General features: G+C 40.0%; 1 protein-coding gene across 1 annotated transcript in view; it reads right to left on the bottom strand.

Annotated features, from left to right (window-relative positions):
• Positions 1 to 11,761, bottom strand: part of cyfip2 (cytoplasmic FMR1 interacting protein 2) — a 31,829-nt gene extending 20,068 nt beyond the window's left edge. The window contains exons 1-4 of the mRNA XM_084718674.1: positions 11,389 to 11,761; positions 2,775 to 2,924; positions 2,598 to 2,687; positions 1,763 to 1,840 (exon numbers count right to left, since the gene is read on the bottom strand). Coding sequence (XP_084574800.1) covers positions 1,763 to 1,840; positions 2,598 to 2,687; positions 2,775 to 2,891 — 285 coding nt within the window. The 5' untranslated portion in view covers positions 2,892 to 2,924; positions 11,389 to 11,761. The remainder of the gene's footprint in view (positions 1 to 1,762; positions 1,841 to 2,597; positions 2,688 to 2,774; positions 2,925 to 11,388) is intronic.
• Between the last annotated feature and the right edge of the window lie 2,151 nt (positions 11,762 to 13,912).

Raw genomic sequence — 13,912 nt, 5'->3', positions numbered from 1 at the left:
AAGAACAGCTACACATCATGTTAATAACCTCTGCCGTAGAAATATGGCTCCATGAGGTCTATCTGTGTTTTCATGAAGAGGGAACTTGCAGGTTAAATGTTCCAGTTAACAAACAACGTGATTTTTAAAGTCACAAACATTTATTTCAGAGAGATACTGCAGTTAAGATTGTTGTGATACTGAATCTATGCTTTGTTAAAGTCTCAGTCTGCTGAAGATCAGATCATGAAGGAAAGAGACAAGGATGCAATAAAAAGTAGGAGACACGGTATCATATTAAGCATAAGCAGAGCTTCCCAAAAGAACAGGCTGCCGGCTGACTACTTCATTAAGCTCATCCGGCTACTTTGTTGTATTAACTTTTGATTCTAACACAATAGATTTGATTAACAAGTTGTGGTTGAGTGTGAGTTCACATTTTACGATTTTTACGACAATACCAGCGTGATGATACAGAAATTGTGTCATTTGTTTTTATCGGTGCTGCAGCACAGTGGTTCACAGTGGTGTGCCATACGTTATTTGTGCAATGTACAACTAAACAAAAAGTTTTGAGAGAGTTTTTAATTTACTAGATCAATACTTTGTACACACTCATTTCCTAATACAGAGGCGAATTCTATACACTAAAAATAACTTCCTTGTTGCCGGATGGTGGGAATTAATAGTCTGACACATCAAAGGCCCTGACTGACACTTCTCTTTTCTAGTTTCAATGTTTCAAATGAATTATTGAATTCCTTTGTTACTAAATATTTAAAGAGTATCATTGTTGTTTGTCAAATTTTATTTGCTGTTAGTAAATAAAAATAAACATTTACAGCATGATAAGGGTGATAAGGTGTTATAGCAGCTATTTTGCACAGGTATGCCTTGAGATTTTGGCTTGTCCTTTGGTGTGCATTGGGCAATCTCACCACTGTAGTTTTCCACTTCGCAATGTCTTATAATGCTGCTGTAGTTTTTGCCATTCAACAGTTATGCAAACTAATACCAGATGCCCCAGAATGTGTTTTGAAAATAAATTGTGATGCAGAACTTCTGGCAGAAACATATATATGATCATGTTTATTTTTTTCCTCATCATGCATTTGATCCATGTTTTACAGTTTTGGTCCTGTCACTGCATGACTTTCTCCTGCTATGTGTGTAACAAAGTGAATGTTTGTTCCTAAATCATACCCGCGTATTGCCTATAAGCAAATATATGCAATAATTAAGATCAGTGTATATGATGGAATCTACACAATGCTCCTGATTCCACCAGCAGCGCCTCAGCACGTCCCAGAAGCGGTTATCTGCACCGCTCCACTTCAAATACACGCCAAGTCTAATTTTGACGGTTGCTGCATAAATTAGCACAGAGCAGATCGAATGGGCAGGAAGTCAGATGCAGAAAAGGCAGGGAGAATGTGGTTAATTTTCAAAATAAAAGACAGAAAAGGAACTATTTAACCACGTAGCCTGCTTATCTATGGTTGAACCACAAAGAGCAAGGAAAGAGGACCTAATCAACAAAATCTGAGCAAGTAAACATAATCAGGCAGGACAAAACACTCCGTACCGCGCTCAGTGGAATCAACCGGTTAGAACACACCAGAAGAAACCAAATATGGCTTTTATTGGCCAAATGTTTTTTCTCTGGGCAGGAAGGTCCTGGATTCCCTTACTGTAGCTGGCCGCTTTTTCCCCAACGGCTGACTCTCCATGTCCTTGTGGAAAGCAATGCATAAGTGTGTGCGTGTGTGTTTGTGTGTGTTACCTGGGGAATGGCTCTGGAGCAGCTTCTCCAGGTGTAAAGCATCACAGCATACTCATGCCCCTCCTCCAGCATCTCATTCTGCACAACGGGAGAAAACACAACAAAGACATTATTAATTCTTAATGCACAGTTAGAGCAAATATTCAGCTAACAAAAGCCTTGAGTGGATCCCTTAATTCCTTGTGTTTCTTTCTTGTTTAATATGTGTATACTACAAATGGAAATTTTGCAAAAACACTTAACAACTCAAAACATTATGAGGTGTAATGTATCTCAGACGGGTCATATATTCCAGCATGAATGGGGCTTGATAAATATTTTAGCAGCCGGGGAACATTTCCTCGATTCAGAAGTAGGTGAGACAGATTCCTCCATCACTCTGGCTACAGAGGAGTGTCCTCAAATAGACCAGCTTCAACCTCAATGGGACTTCCTGCTTAAATAAGGTTAAATAAAGCACTACTTCCCCTCTTTGCCAGTCAAATCACACTCTCCATTCATTCGCCATCAGGGGAAAGAGGTTTACTGGTCCATTGCCTGCCTGATTCACCAAAGTGTGAGGGAAGTGTGTGTCTATATGAGCGTGAGTGTGTGTATGTGTGTCCTGCCACAGGCCGAGCCAAATCCTAACAAAAGAGCCAAATGATAATCAATTCAGAAAAGACAAGGCTCTATTTATGGACGTGAGGCTGCTTCCCACAGTCGGCTTTGTGTTTACTGAAAGGGGGGACAGCAACTATTTAAGATGAACAACAAATAATTGATTCAGCCAATCAGATGTGAAAAACCAACACGATGGCATGTGTGTGTCTTAAAACTGGAGCACCGATCTCACCATGCTGGAGTGGACTGTGGCTTGCTCTATATAGCGGGCGATGCCGGTCACAAATGCATTCCTGTCTTCGAAGTTGGTGTCAAAATTAGCCTGCGGAAAGAGGGAGAAGGGAGTGAAAAAGTGTGAGCGACTGGGGTTTGCTGGTGGGTGGTGCGGGCAGTCTATGTGGGTTAGTACCTGGTACATGATAGAGGAGGGCGGGGGCTCGATGCATGGCTGCTGGTCCGGGAGGGGCAGCTCCTCCAGCAGGTCCACATTGGACAGGGCATCCTCCAGGGTCACGTGGGTCGTCATGGTAACAAGGCGTCACTCACACAACACCCCAGTCTGACAGAATTAGAAGAAGATATGAGACAAGGATCCAGAACATTAAAAGCAAAATGGGACTAAATGTGCATTCAGAGTACTGTATACTGTTTAAAGCATATAATAAAGAAAATTAATTAGTGAGCTAAAAGTAATGGGGAAATGGTTGAAACAGTTAGCTAAATAGTTAGCAAAAAGTAAAACAATTGAATTAGTTGGCTATATAATTCTAGATAAGGGTAATGCAGAAATGGTTGAATAACTTAGCAAAATAGTTAGCTAAAAGAAATGGGAAAGTGGTTGCAATTGTTAGCTAAGTTAATGGGGAAAAGATTACAGAAGTTGGCTAAATTGTTAGCTAAATGTAATGAGAAAATACCTGAAATTGTTAGCTAAGTAATTAGGGAAAATAGTTGACTATGTTAGCTAAATAGTTAGCTAAAAGTAATGCAAAATAGTTTAAGTTAATTGATGAGCTAAAAATAAAGAGAAAATGGTTAAAATATTTAGCTAAATAGATGGCTAAAAGTAGTGGTGAGAATGGCTGAATGAGTTAGCAATAGCTAAAAGTAGAACAAGTGAAAAAGACAGCTGACGGTAAACTGCATGTGGATGAAATAAAAGAAAATGAGTGAAATAATAATGTTAAAAGTCATGGGTAACTGAAATGTCAAGCTTCTTCAACGGGTCGTAGTAACAAAATCCGTGAACTAAAAAAATACGGTTAGATGCAGAACTAATAGATGAAATGGGAGGTGGGTGGCTTATCAGAAAAGCTCTAGCTATCAACATGATTTTTCTTTTCACAAATACACACAATATTCTCTTTGCATGTCTAGACTCCACTTCCTCTTTTGAGACCCTGTTTGAATGATCCTGTGCTGTATTTTTGTGCGTTCACTCTGCACCTGTATCCTCTCACATTTCACTATATGTCAATACCAGACTAAAGCTCAGAGGAAGTAAAGGGCAGAGGCCCCCTCACTGTTTCCGTTCTACCTTTTTATTTGACTAGAGGCATATTTGAAGCATATAATTCTTGAAATGCCAAGGCCTGGAAATCTCATTGATCTGAGAGAGGCGGAGAACGGTCTGGCAGTGAGTGACATCTGACAAAGACAGAATGTGCTATCCTGCAGAGACAGAGGACCCACTGGCAGATGCTTTTTCACAGAAGCTTTGGTTGAGCAGATATTTTATATTTCTATTAATCAGAATTATATGAACACAAAATGGGAATGCACCTCATGCACAATTCTTAAAAATCCACAGCTATCATGATTGTTCTCCCTTTGATCCATCCTCGAAATAAACAGCTACACCCCTTAAAACAGTGCGGTCATTGCCCTCTTCCTCGTTATAAAACACCAACCCAGCCAAAAGCAGCGTGTATGCACCCACCCATATATCATGTGCCTCTAAGAAATGTGTGTTTTACGTCTGACCTGGCAGACAGAGCTGACAGGGCCGATAATCAGCTTAATATTCACAGCCGGAGAGCGCACAACTAGAGCTGAGAGGGCCAGGGGCCAAACAGCAAAGAGAAAAGAGGCAGATAAAACTAAAAGGTGGCCGTCTCTCCGCTCTTTGCCATAGGTAGACAAAGAGCTTATGGATAAATGCAGGTCAAAGCAGCAGCATGTTGACAGCTGACTCAAAGTTTTCACTAAATGGCCCAGCCTCCTTACTATGCTCCACATAATAATAACAATATTGTCTCTGTAATAGTGATTAATCTTAGAGAAAATGTACCGAAACAAAGTGAAGCAAGCATGGATGCACATTTCTTAGAAGAGACAAAAAACGGACGCCTTCATTGTACATACACGTAGTTGTTGATTATGCCCACGTGCGCCTTGGTGTTCACAAACGGGGTGAGAAAGGAGGTGGGTGGAGTTTCCTGTCACATCGAACTGTCAGAGCTAACATGCACAAAAGGTTATATTTGCATGAGGTAAACCACCAGCCTCGAGGCCAAAATCAGACCAGCAGTATGGCTGAGTCTTCAAACTTGTAATGACTCTTCTGTGTAAAGACATTCACATATGGGTGGTAGTGATAAGGTAAATTAATCTAGAGTGAGATTTACTGGATTCTTACGTCAAATCTGTCTAATGCATGCAATGATAGGTGACATCATCTTCCATTGTAGGATGTAGCACCACTGATATGCTGGGAGTTGTAGTCCATTGCAGAAACCTTTTATTTCCACGCAATAAACTAAGTAACAAGGGAGATTTGACTTATTTTGATTTGGTGCAAGTTAAAAAATTTGTCTAAATAACTAAAAAACCTGCATAGGCCTGGGTTTCGTTCCTGAATGATACTTTTTCCGATACCAAATCCATTTTAACAAAAAGCAAATAACATCAAGAAAGTACGGTACAACTGCTCACTTTAAAGGATGAAGCTGTTTAGAGGAACCGTTTCTAACTCTGAGCACTTTACTCAACCTGGATAACTGAGCTAAAATGAAGAAATATAATAATTATGCAAAAAATATAACTGTCAAAACTCCTTAGGTGTCAAATTTCACTACCCTGCCCCGGACCTGCAGATTTGAAATTATACCGATGGACACTCACAAAGACTTAATGGTCCAAATGTACTGAAAGCGCCTGACGCCCACGTTCTGAGGAAGGTTTGTTAAACATTGATAGCAGTATGGGGGAAATGCCTTTGACACTGCTTAAAATGCTAGAATAAATCACAGTATGCACCGATCCCATAATCCCCTGGTACCTAGGATGGTGAGGTCAGGTTCTATGGATTTAATTCTCTGTATGTATTTCTTTAAGCTTAGCAGTCATTTCAAATCCATACTAGGTTAGCAGCATACAGCTGTTAAATAATTACCCACTGGTATCATATGGTATAAGTTCAGTTAGCGCTATCTTTTAAATGGATAAGCGTGCACCAAAAGTGTTATGAGGTTCGTCAGACTGCCTCGATGGCCCTACTCGGACCATGTTTCGATTTTGGCGTATTGAATGAAGTGTGTCAATTATCACTTAGTGGGTTTAGGCCTTTAGGCCCCTGCACTGCCGTTACCTTCTCATGTTGATGTTAAAAAAAAAAAAAAAGACGTTGTTTCCTGTATTCGTCTCACGTCTCTGTACCTCACAACCTGGATTCACACGTTCTCTGATTCTTTGAAGACCGTGTTGGTTATTTTTAACTGTTCAGCTTATAGAAAAGGAAACATGCAGCTTGCTACAAGGGATTCTGTCAGGCAGACAAACACGCTCAGTGCTGCTAAACTCCCATCTGTGCTTGGGAATACAGACACAGACTGAAGCCTGGGTTGGCTGAATAAACTTTCCCACCCTGTACCCGACTTTGTTCAACAGTTGGTGTGTGTGAGTGTGTGTGAGAGAGTGTGTGTGTGTGCATCGTTACAAAGCAAAGGGCCCCTTCATTCCCTTCTGGACACTTAGTAACCTAGCCGTAGGCCACACATGACAGCCCATAGACAACTATCTAGAAAGCCCATACATTAGCAGGATTCTTGGGAAAATTAACAAAGAACATCATTGACATGCATCGCAAAATTCCCCCGGCCAACCTGAGGTTATAATCAAACCTACTATACATCAACAGCTGGGGTCAGATCTCATGACAGCACAAAACCAAGGGTTCTGAGGAGGAAGTGCTCAAAATATTATGACTAAAAAGAAGAACAGCAATGAGACAGAGTAGGTAAAGTGCAAAAATAGCTAAAGGCAACATTAACACAGGTCATTTGTTGAAGAAAATCATGACCGGCGTGTGCTGCTGGGCGTTTGTGTAATACATCCTGCTTTAGAGAAAGACAGAGAGGGAGGGGAAACTGTGTCAACCACACACACAGGGTCACACCACTCAATGGGATCTACCCCCCCAAGGCTGGCTCTGTAATATAGTATATTCACCCTGACAATAAGAGGAGATCCGATCAGCGTAGCAAGCATTTGGACACATATGTGATCACATGATCATTTACAACACATTCACACCACACAGCAGTCATACGTGTGTTCCAGCAGCATCTGTGTGTTGACAGTGTGTCATCATGTGCAGGACGGCTGACTGCCTGACTGGTTGAGGTAATTCACAGGCTGATTGTCACTTCAGAGAGCGGCAACGCAAAACTGCTGTCGTCTCATGATTCCCATGATGTCATGCTCTCTCCTTTTAGACCAACAACAATGAGCATCACATGAATATGTAACACAAGCCCTGCTCACGTGACCAAGCTTGACAGGTAGAAGATAGTAAACAAAGGCCTAAACTAACATCACCAGCCTTTGAGGTAAGCTTTTTTTATGGGTCTGCATAAAGGAGAAGTTTCTCTTCTAAACACATACATGTTAGAAAATAGTTGCTGAAAACATGTAAAAAGACTGAGAACCATGTTGTACTGAATTGTGGAGTTAGAGCGTGTGAACTGTTGTTCACGATTTCTGTGTTCTGGGTTTTTTAGGCGAACCTGAAACATGGTTCGGTGACAGAGCCATGGTCCCCCGACACTAAATAAGCTGCACGAACGATACACGAATCACGCCGCCTCCCCATCCCCTCATCTTCCCTAACGGTCAGTTACGAACCATCAGCCCAGCAGGTCAGTTCAGTTAACTTCAGTTCCAACAACCCAACACAGAAGAAAAAAAAACATACCATCCTGTCACCGTCCTCTGGTTCTGGTGGCTAAAACATGTCTCAACACGTCCAATAAAGTTTCTAGACAGTGCCTCCATAATTCAGGTCATTCTCAGGTCGCCTTGGTGCCCCCTGTGTTTTTCAGAGCAGCAAAAACTCCTCATTTCTTTTTGTTTTTGACGCCTCATTTTATACACTTGTTTTTGGCAGGGTGATCAATAACCTATTTTTCTCTGGTGTGACAAACTAATTTATTATTACATTACACAAACTGTAATCAAAATGGTTTCATAGCCACATTTGCAGTCTGGAACTTGTGCAATTTAATAATACGTGACAATGCAAATGGTTTTTGTTCTCCATTGTTTGTCCATGTTGTTTACCACGACTTCCCTTTTCTTTGGCCTTTTGGTTAGGTGATTATTTTTCTCTACAGGCACTGTGCTTTCTGCCTATTTCTGTCTCTCAATCTGCTGAGCTTAAAAAAACCCAGCAACACTGTGAACAGCTGCTATTGGCTGCTCATGATCATGTCAGGTTTAGAGGTGATATCTATATTAATGCTCGTATGATATATAACCACAACGCCACTATACTGCTTTTACAACTAAACAGCTCTTTCCAATACCAATATCATCATCAGAAAAGTCCTCCGATCCTGCCTAAAATGCTGGTATTGCTGTCGACGAGCACTCGAGTATATGCACCGATTCGACACAGGGTCATTTATTCTGCTAACCCGAAAACAGGACCGTGATATCTCCCAGCAGTGTTCGTACACCTTTTTTTTGTTTCCCCAAAGAGCATGAACTGAACCAGGTATTAGCAATCATACCACATCCATACAGGGTTAGTGCTGTACAGCTGTTTAAAAATAATAACATATCTATACATTTCTTTTATACATTGGAACTCTATCGGTACACAAAGTTTAGGTATCGGAATCACTACTGGGAAGGAAAAAATTGTGTTGTAACGTCTCTAAAAACAACCATAATTCCAATAACTCAAGGTTATTTTCATTATCCTTTAAAAAACAGTCAGTTATTTATTTGACTTGATTAGTCATTCAGTCTATAAATTGTCACCAACTGTCTTCAGTTTGCAGTTATATAAAACAGAGAACTGAGCAAATCCTCTCATTTAGAAACCTGGCTGGAACTAGTGAATCTCTGGCAGGTTGGCTTGATTTGTGACTCAAAATATTCACTGATGATCAGAATAATCGGTAGCCATTCATTCATGATCTTTAAGCACCAGATATTACAGTGATACCACTGAGGGAAATCATCTCAAGACTTAGTGCCAGGAGCAACTAATCTAGACACCTCTTATATAAGACAGTTATTGAATATCTGTCCCGCCCTTTAAGAGGACTCCCTCCTGTGATGCTCTTTCTGAGGTTTTTTCATCCATTACAGGGTTTTGGGAGGGATCTTTTCCTCCATATCCAAATTGAGGGTGCGAGGAAAGCAGGTCATCGATTAGTTGTTAAGAAAATGAGGAAAAATGTCTATCAATGTTTCCCAAAGCTCAAGGTGACGTGCTCAGATGTCTTGTTTTGTCCACAACCTAAAGATATTCAGTTTACTTTCAGAGGATTAAAGAAACCAGAAAATATTCCCATTTAAGAAGCAAGAATCAGAGGATTTTGACTTTTTTCTTTACAAAAAACAAACAAACAAACAAAAAAAAAAAACAATTACTCAATTTTCCAAATAGTTGGTGATTAATTTAAAGGTCCAGTGTGTCGCAATTAGTGACATCTAGCAGTGAAGTTGCAACACAGCAGCCAACTCCCCTGCCAAGCGTGAAAGAGAGACTATGGTGGCCATGAAACTCACAAAAACCCAAAGTGCCCCATCTAGAGCCAGTGGTTAATTTGTCCACTCTGGGCTACTGTAGAAACATGGTGGTGGAACATGACAGACTGCATGACAGAGGACCGGCTCGCCATGCTGATGAAAACAGCTTGTAGAAAGGTAATGAAAACACAATTATTCTTATTTTGAGGTGATTATACACTAATGAAAACATACTTATGAATATTTAGAGATAAGCTCAAAATAATCCAATATCTGTAAAGAGGCCTGAAATTGCCATGGGTCATTCATTGGGCATCAGTGTCACATGACAGCTCCTCACTTCGATCAAAGTTTCACCACATCATGTTTTTCCTATTTGTAAATATTATGTTAAAAACCGTGAACTGAGAATAGTAAGTGCTTGTCAGATACACTCTGGAGACTCACATTCGAATGTGTTGAGTGGATATACTGGAATGAAACAGCAAATTAACCAGACAGTAACCAACATAAACCATATTCTGAACAAACACACTACAAACGTATTCCAAACCCTAACAAAATGTAATAAATTCTTAAAACTCTAAGCAATGCATCATGGGAAATTATGCAAACGAGAACAGCCGCACATGCGACCGTCACATGTTGGAATCCTACGGCGCCCCACAAAGGTTGAAGGACGCCTTTACACAAGTTACATTACACAAACTAAACAAGCTTTCCAGACAAATGACAAAACTTTTCACCACTAAACTGACATTCAGTTTCAGCCTCGCGTGACTGCATTAATAATAATTATTATAATTATAATAATTATAACCAAGAAATAAAGGGTACCGTTAGCGGTATACTACCATAACAGCAGAAATCCAAATTCAGATGTCGGAATCAGCTCAGACGTGTATCATGCGTCTTTGTGAATATTTCCTCCATATTATACCGATAAATCCCTGTAAGCTAAATGTTACACACTGGTCCTATGATAGTTAACAGATCTATCTATTGCAAAGCACTTTGAGAATTTATTTGTGTATGAAACAAATTAGACTTGACTAAAAAACTATATAATATTGTGAATATCATGTTGATTTCTCACAGTAGTATGGATCAGTATTAGCAGCAGCAGAGCACCCACAGGCTCATCATTACATCACTGCTGGCTGGTGAGGGGTTGGCATACAGATTTACAACTCAGTGAGTCTGCAACAGCAGCAGATCCCCTATGTGTATTGTAAGTTACTGGACGGATGGGTCATAATCTAACGCAGAGTTTGCCACAAAACCAAGCAGCCGTGTTTAGACATTTTTAGCGTGAATAGGAAGTAGGTGAACCGGTCATTTGTGCATCAGTAACAGGCCTGTTGATAACAGGCCGCCGTGGAAATAACGCCGTGGATCTGTGTGCTCTCATCCGCATGCCGTGCCCTGTCGGTCGGATGGGTCAAGGCGGCGACGTGGGGAGAGAAAGAAAAGCCTAAAACGTGATGAAAGAGACGCGAAATCGAGCCATCTGAAGCATCAAACTCCCTCCTCGTATCGTAGCGGACATCTCTCCGCTCTCCGTGCGCTGAAAACGCAGCTATCAGCTCGGAGAATCGTTCAGATCCATCTTCCATCAGCGTGCACTTGCTTACACAGGCAGCACCCTTCTCCTCACCCCACCCATCTCAGCGCGAGCTACGGTGCCGATGGAAAAGCTAACGGGGTTCCCATTCATGTGTCAGAATAATCCGCGACGAGAAAAAAAAAAAAAAAAAAAAAAAAAACGCCGGGGACGCTCGATCCCGCTCAGCAGAGAGGCCGATTTCTCCCACGATCCGCCTTTAACGGAAGGGTGAATAACGGGACAAGACGCACGGTGCGAGGAGGAAGAGAGGGGCAAAAAAAAAACAAAAAAAAACAGCTCTCCAGTCTCCAGCCATCATCACTAACCCAGCGCACATCACCACCACCACCACCACCAGCAGCAGCAGCAGCAGCAGCAGCAGCCCCGTTCATCTTTACTGCTGCGGCTCCATCCATCGCTTCCATCTAACACATACCTGTAAATTGCATGTCCGTCCGGCGGTACGCAGAGAGACGGGCGGACGGTGTCGCGGTCTGCGACGGAGGTCCGGTGTTTGCTGATCTTTTCCTTTTTTCTTTTTTTTTCTCCTCGTCTTCTCTGTGCCGATTGATGCTCTAGTTTCGCCCAGTACCTACCCAGTGCTAATCCACCCCACACAAAGAGCAGAAAATGGCTGCAAGTGCATTTTCTTAAAGGGACAGTCACACTGAAAGTGATGGGCGATGATGAGGGGCTCCCGACATGTTGATTCTCTTCATTTCAGCTTTGGTATATTTATTAAAACTTAACTGTACGGATAGAAACAATAAATCCCGTTTTTATATGATAAAGTAGGGGAGACCGGGGGCAATTGTAACATTTTGTTTAATATTCCCCTTGACATCTCACAGACTACTTAAAACACATTAGTCATGTTTTGATATTAGAAACCTAAAATGTGTGTGTGCACTTTACACAATTCACATATTTTAACTGATAAAAACAAGAACACTTAAATGATTTGTGTGGACTGTAAATTTATATTCCACTTTTAGATGTATGTTTTAAATGTAAGTATGTTTTTAAATGTGGACTTAAAGAGGACTAGCTTTGCTGTAGGGTACTGTTAATGGGGATCCTGACAAATAAACAAACATCATATTAAATTCAATGCAAGAGTGGTGCAGTTTCCCCCTTAGTGGGGGCAGTTGTAACACTGGAAAAAATATTGCCTTTCTTTTTAATCTATGTAGTTATTTTATTTATTATTTTAATTTTATTTGTTATTATTATTATTATTATTGTTATTTGTCTTGTTTTGTTGTCCCATTACACATATTATTATTACTGTTGTTATTGTTATTTATTTTAATATATTAGTTTTTCAGAACTGTACAGTTAGGTGTGCTAAAAACTGAAAAATGGAAATAAACTTTCAGTCATGACAAAAAAAAACCCCACTCTATCTCAAATAAAAGCACACATTGAAGTAATCACATTATTCCTGTATTATCTCTTTTTTGTGTATGGTTCATATTCTTTTAAATGTCAGGAATCATATATGTGCAAAGCAAACATCTGTTTCTATTTTTACAGAACACGTAGCAATTCTTTGCGTGGTAAGCAGTTTTTTTGTAATTATTTGAATTGAGTTAAAAGTGATTTTACATTTTAATTTAGTGAAATATAATCATTTTCTGACAGAAAATAATTTCAACATATGCAAACAAGGTTCTTACATTAGTGCATTGATCTTACAGCCATGATAAAATCTTGTACGCTAGCAGCAGCTATATTAGCATAGTGTGTTCATGTTCATTTTTAACCAATAATCTAGAGATAAAATTGATGTAAATTTAAATTCAGTCATGTAACCGACAGTCATGTAACCGACAGCAGAAGAAAAATACTCTAAATCCAAAAAATAACTTTCATACCTCAAAATCAGTTTTGTTGAAATCTTCTTCTGTGGTGGAATGATCCCACTTCTTTTCCACAGGCAGAGAAAGACTCACACTGAGCATGTGCAGATAAAGTGTCATCACTCCAGTTTGTTTCTGATTGGAGAAACGTACTGTGTTACAATTGCTTGCTGTTGCAATTGCCCCCAGTCTCCCCTACTATGCTTGCGTATGTAAGCAGGAGAAGAGGGGCTAAAGTGCCACTGGGATTATAGAGTATCTATGGCGCTGTTTTGTTTGCTTGTTATGTATGATTTTTAAAGACATAAGAGATGACACCATTTAAATTTAAACAAAAAAAACAATAATGTAATGATACAGGACAAAATGAAATAACAGTCATCTCAGACCCCCTGGTGGCAGGATGTCATTTGAACATAATATTGCCTCACTTGTCATTTTATTCTTTATTTATCCTAGTTTAAATTGTATGCAGTGCATATTTGATTTCTTTTAGAACAGTGTTTTGGATCATTTCAAATGAAAAATGGAAAATGATGTATAATGCATGATGATATTGTATGCATACTGACACGGTGATAGATATGTAGCTAGAAATGTTGATAACAAACGTAAGAAATATTATACACATCACAGATTTGCAGAAATGTACAACATTTCATCTTGGCAGCAGGGTTGGTGTTTGACAAAGTCTCTCTGGGTCAGAGAGAATTGTGTGACCTGTAGTTCCTTCTTTGGCCACTACACCTGCACAGCAAAACACCTGGCTTGGTTGACTTATAGCAGAAATGGATCATTTACTTGTTATGTTGTGATCCCACATCAGTTCCAGTAATAATAGTTTGTTATTAACATTTTTTACATTTCCAATCATGTGCAACCATATCTAAACTTAGAAGTAACTTTGAAGAATGTATTTAGCAAAACTGCGACCACGTGAAGCCTAACATATTGACCAGAATGTTCTTTCTATGGACACTTTCATAATATTTCTGTCGTGAAAACTTGTCACCATTGGAATTCATTGCACCTGACCTGAATCCAAGCTGGTTTTAGCTCCTGTTCTCCATACAGAAGCTTTATACAACCACCTTTGAC

Source organism: Lutjanus erythropterus, chromosome 5 (assembly GCF_056507025.1).
Source record: "Lutjanus erythropterus isolate fLutEry1 chromosome 5, fLutEry1.hap2, whole genome shotgun sequence".
NCBI classification, from domain to species: Eukaryota; Metazoa; Chordata; class Actinopteri; order Lutjaniformes; family Lutjanidae; genus Lutjanus; species Lutjanus erythropterus.
Note: the sequence above shows the minus strand (reverse complement) of the source record. Positions and strands in the feature narration are given on the sequence as shown.